Source organism: Camelus dromedarius, chromosome 7 (assembly GCF_036321535.1).
Source record: "Camelus dromedarius isolate mCamDro1 chromosome 7, mCamDro1.pat, whole genome shotgun sequence".
In the NCBI taxonomy this organism is placed as follows: Eukaryota; Metazoa; Chordata; class Mammalia; order Artiodactyla; family Camelidae; genus Camelus; species Camelus dromedarius.
Genome location: NC_087442.1, coordinates 16,137,772 through 16,149,989, shown reverse-complemented (window position 1 = coordinate 16,149,989; position 12,218 = coordinate 16,137,772). Strand labels below are relative to the sequence as shown.

The following is a 12,218-nucleotide window of genomic DNA, read 5'->3' as shown; positions in this document are numbered from 1 at the left end:
TGCTGGTAGGAATGTAAAATGGTACAGTCACTTTGGAAAACAGTTTGGCAGTTTCTTTAAAAGCCAAATATATAACTACCATATGACCCAGCAGTTGCTCTCCTGGGCATTAATCCCAGAGAAGTGGAGACATGTTCACATAGAAACCTGTACACACACGTTTACAACAGCTTTATTTATATAATAGCCATAAACCAGAAACAACCATGTCCTTCAATGGATGAATCATTAAACAAACTATGGTACATCCATGCCATGGACTACTTCTCAGCAATAATAAGGAATGAACTACTGAGCCACAAAACAACCTGGATGAATCCCAGAGAATTATGCTGGGTGAAAAAAGCCAATCCCAAAAGGTTACATACAGTATGATTCCACTTATATGACATTCTTGAAATAACAAAATTACATAATTTGGGATGGGGAAGGAGGAAAGTAGGTATGACAGCAAAAGGGAAACATAAGGGAACTGTTCTGTACCTTGACTATATATATCCTGATTGTGTTATTGTTTATAGTTTTGCAAGATATTTCATTTTGAGGGAACCGGGTGAAGGGTGCATGGGATCTCCCTATATTATTTCTTCCATCTGTAGGTGAGTCCACAGTTATATCAAAATGAAGAGTTTAATTAAAAATATAGTTGCGATTCTGTGGTTAAAAAAATGGAATTTTAAAGAAAAACTGAGAGGCTTTAGCTACAATCAGAAATTTATAAAAACTCCCTTTCTTGAGGAAAACTTCTCTCTCTTGAACTCATATTGATCTTTTTACTGACTAAAGGAAGAAAACTTAGAACATGTATACTGAATTCATTCTAATAGAATAAACAAAGTAGATTTTTAGAGCAAAGTGGAATTTTAGAGAACATTTACTTCAACAAGATATATAAGCAAGGAGCTGAGGTCCAGAGTGGCCAATATATCAGGAGGGGAAGCCTTGGGTCAAGGCAGGTATCCAAGTAAACATATACTGTAGGCATTCAGAAATACAGGATTAGAGTAACGCTGAAAAATCATGACCAGAAATGAAGTTAGATCATTCTCATAGAAATAATGTTAAAAGTCATAAGGAAGAATGAACTTACTAAAGGAAAAAGATATGATTTATACTATGACAATACCTAAGGACTACAAATACTTAGGGTACATACTGGGCAAAAACTCACATATTTCATTTCTTTCCTAGACCTCAGCCGTCTACTTACATAAATATAAAGAAATACAGCACATCTTGGACACCACCCAGAAACCCCCCTCTTAGAAGCCAAAGGAATCTTCCTGTCAACTCTTCAGAATGTCTCCAGTCTGTGTCCCAGAAGTCATCTGAAAGTTTGTCACCTCTCAAAGGACCCAAGAAGAAGAAAAAACATTCTCGAGCCAAGGCCACAAAGACAAAAGACATGAAACATGTCAGCGGCAAATGGGAGACTACTCCCTCAAGTTTTGAGAAGGGTGCAGACCAGAGTCTGCAGGCTGAAGAATCCAACCAGCAAGGCTCGCTACAAACAGCCCCCCATCTAATTAAAAATAAGGGAGAGCAACCGAAAAAGAAGGATGGCCAACCCACCTTCTGTTTGATGTTACAAACGGACAAATAATCTAGCTTTATGCTGCTCTGAAAACTGTGGATAAAAGACAACATACGCTTACATAGAAAAAAGAAAGAAAAAGAAAAGCCCTCCCTATCCCCAGCCCCTACACCTCCAGGTGAATGTACTACAAGTTCGCGATGTCTTATCTTCTTCCACTGGAACATCTTTCAGAGAATTAAAAAGAAATACAGAGAAAATATAGAAAATTAAAAATCACTTATTTATATTTAATTTCTGTCAATAAGGAAACAATCTCTGAACTTTTGATTTCTTCCAAAATGACTTATTCATACAACACCTCAAAGAAGGAATGGCATGTACTATCACTGACATTATGTCCCTCCTGGGCACGTCAGTGAATCAGTCAACAAACAGCAATTCCTCAATTCTTAGCTTCAGGAAAACAAAAACCTAAACAACAAAGACATTCCCCCTTAAACCTATCATTGTTTTTATTAGTTAATTTCTAAATTCATAGATTAATTTAAGGGACTTGAAATTTAAAACCACTCATTTCTTATTTTGTAATTTTCTGGAAATTGTCATTTCAGATTTGGTCATGATATTTTTTGCTATTTAAATATCCTTAGGTTTTATGTAGTTAAATTTTCCCTTTAAAAACGAATAACGGGGCAGAAATCCAGTTGTGGAACTGCAGCCTAGGACAATCTTCCACCCACTCCCAGGTAGAATACCAAAATGGCTAAAAAAAAAAAAAAGTCTTTAGAAATTGTCCTAAGAACATAAAAGGTAAGAAACATTCATTCAAGAAAATCTACTAAATCTCAGTAAGAGCAGTTAGAGTTTGTGGCACTTAAGCCACAACCCCTTTCTCCCTTCACCCCAGTTCCCACGAGGGAAATTCCACTCTCCCAAGTGTGTGACCAAGGACACTCAGATCGCACTCCCCAGCTCCCAGTCAGCGGCTGTGGTCTCTCCCCTAGCAAGGCAGCCTGCTAGCATTTCTCACGCCCCACCTCTGTGTTTCAGAGACTAAATTCCAGGCAAGTACAGCCCAGAGGTCAGAGCCTCCCGTCTTCTACCCAACAAGAGGGCAAAGGCTCTTCCCCAGGTTCAGCTGGCCAAGAAAACTGGTGTCCCAGTCAGCTTTGCCCCAGCTTACTCATAGGGTGCAGGTTCCATGCAGGGCAAAAGGACCAGAGGCTACTGCCCTACCCAGCACCATGCTCAAAAAGCAGAGGGGTCACTCTAGAAGAGGTAGGTCACCATCTCCACCCTCAGCTCCACAGCTGTGGCTCAGTCAGCCCCAGGAGGAGAGGCATTCCACAAGGACTGAGAGCTCTGAAGGTCTCCACACCTAAACTGATTTGTTTGGAACAGTGTGGAGAAGGGTGCTGTCAAAAAGTAAGGAGATTCAGGTGGTTAGCAATTAAGAGGAGGCTAGTACCTTAATAAGAGCAACAGACTCAACCAGAGGACCGCTCTGTTGCCAGAGGGAACCAGTGAAAGTGACAGCTAGAAAGCCGCCCTAGGGTTTAAAAAAAAGACTTTAAGTAAAAAATAGCCAACTAGACACATTTAATTTTGCTCCTTCTCAAAAAGCCACTAAAATAATTTTATTTTTTAAGACAAAGCTACAAGAATGAAAATAGGAAAGGCCATTATGGAAGCTAGAAAGCAGAACAGCTTTAAACATCTCAGCTTCTAGTGAAAGCTAGATGGAATGCATCAAGGCTTTTAAAATTATAAAGGCAAATTATTTTTAACCTTAAATTCTATGGTCTTCTAGCTTTGATCAAATTGAAGAGTAAAATGAAGAATAAATCAAGAAGAGTCTTTGATGCAGGAAATTTGATATCCAACATAGGACAGAGGCAAACAGAATCCCAGGATGGTGGCAGCGAAATGAAATGGCAGGATGCCAGATGTGTATCAGCCCAGACTGGAGCAGACTGGAAGGCCCTGGGGAGATCTTCCTGGGAAGAGATCAAGTACCAGGCATACAAATTTCTTGAAAAAGGATTTGATGGTTAGGTTAGTGTTAAGAAAACCAAGCAAACAATCAAAAAAATTAAGGCGATTATTACCTCCAGAAAAGACAAAAAATTATGCAGGAAAAGAAAAGAAATCATAATTTTATACATGGCTCAGCTACTGTACATGGTATTTACATAGTTAAAAAACTGTAGACACTGAGTACAATATTTAAACAAAACAACCAGTTTGGAAGGAAGAGGGAATTAGGACTTAAACTTGTGGAACAAGTCAGGAAGGAAAAAGCGAAATCTTCCCCTTCTATAGCTGAGTCAAAAGATTACTCCTGAAACTGAAAAATCAAGAAGTACCATGATAAGCATGTTACTTATAGAACTGAGGTAAATTCTAAACAATCAGCTAAAACAGGTGAGGTGCTTACCCTGGAGAAGAGGACAGTATGGGACTGCTGTTTCCCATAACAAACTTCAAAGAATTGACTCTTTAAAAACTGTGCATTCTAACTTCAAATAATTTTTTAAATGTGTATACTCGTATCTCTCTTCCAGTGTGTCAGTTCATTCACCAGTGTGCAGTTTTCAGGGTGACTAGTTCATGACAGTACCAAAAAATTAATTTTATCTCTGCATTGAAGGCATTACTGTGAAAGCTGACTAAATACTTAGAAATCGTGCTTTCAATGATAATAGCTATCATCACTGTGTGCCCAGTACTGTACTAAGAACTTTCATGCATTATTCCCAGTCTCCACAACAGCCATGCAAAGTAGGTATTGTTTCCATTTTGCAGGTGAGAAACTGATGCTCAGAGAGGTTAAAGAACTTGCTGATCTGTCAGAGCCCCCCTGATCCCAAAGCTTCTGTTCTTCCTTTCTATCAGACCCCATCACCTCTCTCTAGGGTTTGAGTTTAAAAGAACTACAAAGGGGGGTGGTATGTGGTGTGTGTGGAATGTAGCAGTTCAAAGAACTCCTCCTCTAGGGGAAGGATGGGGAGGGGAAGAGGAACCCCGAAGGATTCAGCAACATTACTAGGTAGTTGTCTACTGACTTAACCAAGCTTAACCCCAAATTGGAATTTCCAGCTGGTCATGTGAGCACAGAAAGCAATTTTTAAACTCTAGCAGGGTGCCCCTAGAATTACAAAAATAAAAGCTCCATTCTGCCCTTATTTTGAAAGAAGAGATGTTCCAGCTGCTCATGCAGGGCCTGAACACACTGGTGAGAACACTAAGAAGACAGGGTTTTGTGTCCAGAGACACCCAGTCATCCTACAAAGCTGATTTCTGAGAAGGAGGGGACAGGTGGTATAACTGCTTCCCAAGGGGTGACCTTGGTTCTGGGATCTTGGACCAGATGCTCTTAAAGGTCCCTTCTGAGTGAGATTCTAGATTGTGTTTATCTTGGTGTAAAATATTAAGAGCTTTGAGAATGTCTTAGCCAGTCTCCTTCCTGGAATTGTTGCATGAAATAATCAAGACACTTACCTGGCTCTTTGAGTCTACTGGTTGGTTGGTTCAGGTGTGGGTAAAGTACTGGGTTTGGTAAACAACAATGTTGTTTACATTCTTTCTTTCTGAAAAGTCATGGGCCACCGGCAAGAAATGAAAGTGAAATCAGGGGGTGGTGTCATCAGCAGAAATGTGCCAAAGTTCAGAGAGCTGTTTACTGCGCCTGCCAGCCGGTCATAAGCTCAGGGCTGCATCGAGCTGCTGTTCCCCTCTCCACCCGCCTTGATTCTGGAGCCTGACATTATTAGGAAGCCAGCAAGAAAGACAGATCAACCGAACCTGATTCCCTGCTCCTCCTCTATGAGTGTTTTGCGGGTTCTGCATCTTCTTTTTTGTAAGTACCTACCCTGCATGCCCCACAGCTCCCCGACGCCTGCCCCTCTGTAAGACAGGTTTGTTTTCCTCTCAGACTGCATTCTAGCAATAATGGGCTCAGGGAAAGGACTGGAAGTCAGGCTCTGGGACCCCCACCCCCAGGTATGACCCACTCCCGTGTGCCCTGCTGTCCTCCCCTCTCCTCCCTTCAGCATCACCCTGTGTGCCTCTGGCCTCAAAGATGGTGAGGTAGTGCCAGGATAACTGGTTAGTAATGCAGGGGAGAACCACGGGCAGCAGGGTTTTGCGTTTTGCACCTGTATGCATATGAAGAAATAGGCGGCCAAACAAAAGCAGATCACTGACTCGCGGTAGCTAAACTGTTACTCAAAGGTAGTTACAGAAACACTTGTCCTTAAAATACGCACTGGGGGTTAGGACTGTCAGAAGGAACTGTGTTCTTGACTCAGAAGACAGCAGGGTCTAGGAGCTTTTCAGACCCTATGTTATGGGACTATATTGCTTCTCACACCTTGATGGAAACTCATGGTAGGATTTTAGTTCTGTTGGTGCAGATCTTAAAAGATGTTTTTTTAATATGGGCTGTTTCCCTAATAATTTCCAGTGTAGCTTCTTCACCTGTAAAATCAAAGGCTTCTTTGGGAAAAGATAAATAGAAGCATACATGTGATTCTGTCTTTCCTTCCTCGCTCATGACAACTGAAGTACATTTTCCAGAATCTTCTTCCTAAACCTCATCTCTCCCAAAGTCCCAAATCCAAGAATCAGTTCATATGACATTCTCCTTTTGATTCTGCACAGTCCCCTTTCTCAGTACTCTTTCTGGCTACCCCTCTGCTTTATCTAACTACTAAGACTGTTTACCAAATTTCACTTTTATGTAAACAGAACACATGATTCTGGACATATTTTTAATGCAAAAAGAACACTCGCCCATAAAGCCCAGAGATACCAGGGCTAACATTAACATTTTAGAACATTTATTTTATTTAGTCTCTTTCTTGCAGTCACACTATATAGTGTGACTGTAGATCTGGTTTTTCTAAAAGCTGCATAGAGTTTTACTATCTTGATATGTCATAATTTAATCCTAATGTTGGGCATTCAAGTTGCTTCTCATTTTTTGCCAAAGTAATACTGTGATGAACATTCCTGTACATAAATCATCAACTGCATTTCTGATTGCTGCCTTAAGGTAGATTCATAAGTGGAATTACTTGGCCAAAAGATATGATGATTTTTAGGGGGTTTAGTGCCTTTTGCCATATTGCCTCCCAGAAAGTTTTCACAGCCAACATCATTGTATGAAAATGCCAGTTTTACTGCACTCTTGGTATCAAGTGTTTTTACCTGCAGTTCTGATAGGAAAACTCATAGGTTATTTACTTGGCATATCTTTGATTACTTTACAGAAGGTATAGACTTTTTTCATGTTAGTTGATGTGATATAGGATTTATAATAAGAAATGTATGTTTAGTCTTTATCCTCATTTCTGTCACAGAGCTCCTAAAACCCTTGGAATTAGTCCTAAGTGACAATAGAGGCAAAGGTGTCTTTTTTAATCATTACAAGCCCCTTTCAGCCACCTCTGAGTTTATGTTAACAACTGGACTTTTGGAAAGTCCCTAGGGATGGCGGCTGGTTGCCAGGGGAAACAACCACGTCATTAGAGGGTTGGAACTTTCAGCCCCACCCCCAACCTCCAGGGAGGTGAGTGGCTGGAAACTGAGTTCAATCACCAATGGCCAGTGATTCAATCAACCGTGCAAACCTCCACAAAAGCCCCTACAGTACAGAGTTCAAGAGCTTCTGGGTTGGTGAACAAGTGGAGGTGCTGGGGGTGGGGGAGTGACAGGCCTAGGGTGGGCATGAAAGCTCCACGACCCTTTCCCCCACCATCCTTTGCCCTATGCATCTTCCATTTGGCTCTTCCTGAGTTGTATACTTTTATAATAAACCAGTATTCTAGTCAGTAAACTGTTTTTCTGAGCTCTGTGAGCTGCTCTAGCAAATCAATCAAACCCAAGGAGCGGGGTCACGGGAAACTCCAAATTTCAGCTGGCTGGTCAGAAGCACAAGCGACACCTTAGACAGGATTGGCACTGGGGGATCAGGGGAGGTGGCACTCAGCTTGTGGGACTGAGCCCTTAATCGTGGGATCTGACGCTATCTCTAGGTAGATAATGTTAGAATTAAGTTAAATTGTAGGATATCCAGGTGTCACAGAGAATTCCTTGGTGGGGAAAAACCCTCGCACATTTGGTGTAGGGTACAGATAAGGAAAAAAGAGTTTTTTATAGTTAACTATTTTGCATTCCTTCTTATGTGAAATACCTCTTCATATGCCTCGTCCATTTTTATGGGGTTAATGTTTTTCTTATCTATTTGCATAAACACTTTTTATATTAGGTACATTAATCATTTCATATTTGGTACAGATATTTTCCATGCTCAATAACTTTTAATTTTGTTTTTGTTGTATAGAAATGTATATTTTAAATAGTTAAATCTGCACAATTTTTTTCTTTGTAGTTTCAATTTGCTTTTAAGTTCAGAGCAATCTTGCTCATTCATAAATCAAATAGGTACTTGATTCAGTGACTCTAGTCTGCCTTAGGCCTCTTAAAGTGAAATACATCTTCAAGTGAATTGCATCTTAAAGTGAATTAATTAATATAACAAATATCTTAGGAAGTTTAATCTTTAAAGACACAGACAGTCTGTTCTCATAGAAACTGGGATTTTGCATGGCTTTATTCTGTACCCCTAGGCTCACACGGCCTCAGCTTTCTCAACCCTGTCAAATGACAAAACTGAAACAGTTTAGTAACTTACTCATTCCCTCATTCAAGGGAAAATAGTCCCCGGGTCCGGGGAGCACAGCGCCTCACAAGCAGCAGAGCACCCTTCCCAGGGATTCTGGGCAAGAGCGAGCCTCATAGAGCATGAGAAGAGGTAACTCAGAAACAGGGCAGGACTAGCTAGCTAGGAGGTGGGGATGCCTTATAAGCCAGCAGGTCCTGTTTTCTAGGGAAGGTGAGATGACTAAAGCTGCTGGAGGATTGTGGTTGGTGTATGTCAGGTTTCCTTGACTTGTTTTTCATGCAGGCTGACCTGGGTTTACAGCTGTGACCTGGGTCGGGCCACTGGGACCACCTCCATTTTGTGGGTCCCGATACAAGAATTAACTTTATCAGCCCAAACCTAGACTTCAGTAGACTTTGGGAGGGGATCCCCAGATCCCCAGCACTTTTGTCAGGACACAGACCTTTTTGTCCACTTGGCAGCAGTAGGGAGGTGGGGGTTCTAACAGCAAAGACCCTGGCAGAGCAGAGAATGCAAAGGAGTAGCCACCTCGGCCCTTTCCCGCAGCATGCCGCCCACCAGGAAGCGAAAGGCCACGGTTAGTGCCCCACCAAGAGTGACCAGGGAGATTCGCTTTCTGAGGGATGAAGGGGGAGGCCCGTAGCATCTGCTACTCTATCTCTGATTCACTTTCTTTGAGTTATTTTGTATGTGTTAAGAAGCCATTTCATATGCATTACATACTCTCAGGTGAGAATAGCATCCTCTTGTGTGAGTGTGAGGGTGAAGTCCTGGAAGACTTAGCCCCTCTTCCATCCAATTCTCAAGACACCTTCTGCAAAATCGAAGGCTTAAGTCTTAGTGGCTGTCCGTATATATATATATATACACACTTAGTGACGCTGGGGGCAACTACCTTCAGTAGGTTTACAGCAGGGCTGGGCGCCGCTCCTCTCTCCCAGCCCAGAAACCCTCTGCACTCCCAGCACCGCCACCTGGGACCTAGTGCCTTAGGTTTGGAGGAGCAGAGGCCTGAGCTAACAAAGCATTTGGTTAGGAAATAATCCAAACCTGGCCTTCAAGGCCCTCAGGGACCTGGGTCCACTCACCAGTCCAACTTCGTCCTGTCCCCTCCCCTCAGTCGCTGGGCTGCCACCTGCCCCAGGTCTGTTCCTCTCCCAAACAGGAATTTATAACCACTGCAGTGTCTTCTGGAAGGCTCTCTTCCTGGCTCTTTCACATCCCTCAGGCCTCAAATCAAATATCTCCTTGGCAGACAGGCCTTCCCTGACCCTCTAACTGAGACTCCTACCAGGTTCTCTCCTTCATGTCATCCTGTTTATTTGCTTCCCAAAACTCTTCAAAAATTATAATTATCTTTCTAAAAATACACATTTGGTGTTTGCATCCCCAGCTAGAGCGCAAGCTCAACGAAGGCAGGCCAGGCCCCTGGTTTGCCCTGCACGTTACTGATTCCCCGGGGCCTGTGACTCAGTGCATCAACCAAAATGTGTCATTACTGGAGTCACAAGATGAAACCCTGGCCTGGTCAGTAGAAGGGGGCAGGGCAGGAGAGGGGCGGGGGCAGGACAGTCAAGAGTCACAGCCAAAGGCAGTCACTAGTTTCTGGCACTGTTACTTGTCTTCAGAGTCGGCTTTGCATCCTGTGACTCTTAGCCTCCTGTAAACTGCACTGTGAAGTCCCACCAATAAAAACCAAACGAGGATGGGTCCCAAGGTGCACGCAATTTCTTGTTTTTAAGGGCTTTTTCCCCTCGCCTAAATTTTGTTTGACCTTTGTTCCCAGCTGGACCACCTACTTGCTAGCAGGGGTTAATAAGCAACAAAACAACTGAACAAACAGCAAGTTAATATTAACGGAGCCGCTGAGACAGCATTTCCAGCTATTTCAGTAGCTTGCTGGATGTGGAGATGGGGAGACGGTGCTCTGCCTCTATACTGCAGTCTCATGGTGTAGTCATGTTTCTGCTGGCAAAGCTGTTTTTATTTACATGGAAAAATTAAGTAAATCAAAACATCACGCGTCCCATAAACAGGTGGCGCTGGCCTGGCGTCCATGGGGCTCTCTGCCACTGGGGCTGCTGCCACCACCCAAACACATCGTGGCCCCGTTTTTAAAGAACCTGGGCTCATATTTCTGCCAAAGGATATGACACATTTCCCTTTCTTCTTCCCTTTTTATTTTCGTCAGGAGCCACACCCAGACCATGAACACACTCATCCTAACTGTGTTCAGCCAGAGAGATTTTCATCAGGGCTGGTGCCTTCCACTGACAAGTCAGCATCCCACTGGGCTCTCTTCTCCATCGGATTCTATTTCCCTGGCTTTATTCTGCTAATGTTTTCTTCCCTGGGCTTCACTTCTCTGCCCATTTATGCTGCAGTCCCGCCCCTCCGCCTTGACCTTGCTCCTTCCCTCTTCTCCCCCTTCTCCCCAAACCACAGCTTCATCAGCCACGTCACAGCAGGCACCAGTCCATGTACACAGATCAAATTAACTCACTCCAGTCTTACAACAGTCCCAGGAACAGGAGGCAGATGGGTTACAGGTGAGGATGTAGGACGGGCAAACTTGTGACATACCCAAGATCACGCGGCTGTGAGCGACAGAACAGTGGCCAGACCTGAACCCAGGCGGCCTGGCCCTAAGGTCCCCGTTCTTAACACACCTCCCTAACACCATCCTGGAGTCATCAGTGCCAGACACCAGCAAGGCCAGCTTCCTGGAGTTCAGGTCCTCCCGTGAAGCTCAGTTCATGAACTCCAGCACTACTTGTCTCCCCCAGAATTTCACTTCTCTGAGCTTCAGTTTCCTCTCTCTAATAATAGTAATTTAAATAATACTTAGTAATGTTCCACATGCTCTACATAAATTACCTCACTTAATTTCCATAACATCTACAGAATAAGTTCTGTTACCATACCCATTTTGCAGATAAGAAAATGAGTCAGAGAAACATTCAGCAACTAAGGTCATGTAGCTGGTAAATGGCAGGGCTGGAATCTGAACCCAGGACACACAGCTTCACAGTCTATGTTCAGAACCACCAGGACACACAGCTTCACAGCCTATGCTCAGAACCACTACTCCACACCGTCACCACCATGCAAGATGAGAATGATGTGAAGTCTGTGCACATCATACTGTTGTGAAGATCAAAGGGGATAAGGCATGGGAAGGGTTAGCCTCAGGAGGCATTTGCTCAGGTTCTTACAGTGATTTCAGCATCCTGCCAGACAGGGCTCACCAGCCACCGGCTGTGTGACCTTGGGGAAGTTACTGAGCCTCGCTAAGCCTGTTTTCTTCTCTGGAAAATGGAGAAAATAAACAGTAAGTCTGCTCTCATAGGGTTGTTCTGAGAACTTAATAATACTCACCAAGTGCTTAGCACAGGGCCTGGCACGGCACAAAGTCAATGCTCAAAAAGATTCTGAGGTCAGTATTTGGTTATGAACAAGCCCTCAATCAAATTAGATTCCTTCTTAGACGCCTTCCAGTGATCAAAAAGACTTCTTAAAGCAAGTCCTGCCCTCTGAGGTCCCCTATGGCTTTCTTACATCATTAAGGAAAAGAAAGGCCGGGAGATGAATTTGTAGCTGATAACAACCTAATATCCTACTTGTTTTCTCCTTTGAGCTTCTATTCCATGAAACTTGCAAAATGTGTAGTGTCTGACAGCAGCAAAATGATAACATCCAAGTTTACCAGGCAGTTCTCAAGGCCGTGGCAGTGACTGCTCCGGGTGGCACCAGGTTGGGGGCAGGGAGGTGGGGGGTCAGGAGGAGCTGTGGCCCCTCAACCTCAGCTGTCTCCACAGCTAGAGTCCGTTCTCACCAGTGCTCTCAAAGCGGCCAGCCCCTGAAGCTACAGGTTCACATACATATCTGAGAAAGAGGGGATAACCCTGAGGAAACTTCCATTTAGGAAATGGTAAGAATAAAAATAAACAGAAAAGGATCAGATGGAGGAGAACCGGGACAGACAAAGTAGGC

At 43.4% G+C, this 12,218-nt stretch overlaps 1 protein-coding gene across 1 annotated transcript in view; it reads left to right on the top strand.

The window, feature by feature from the left end:
- AGBL3 (AGBL carboxypeptidase 3) overlaps positions 1–1,870 on the top strand; it is an 85,095-nt gene extending 83,225 nt beyond the window's left edge. Inside the window, exon 16 of the mRNA XM_031455409.2 lies at positions 1,192–1,870. Coding sequence (XP_031311269.2) covers positions 1,192–1,603 — 412 coding nt within the window. The 3' untranslated portion in view covers positions 1,604–1,870. The remainder of the gene's footprint in view (positions 1–1,191) is intronic.
- The last annotated feature ends 10,348 nt before the right edge of the window (positions 1,871–12,218 follow it).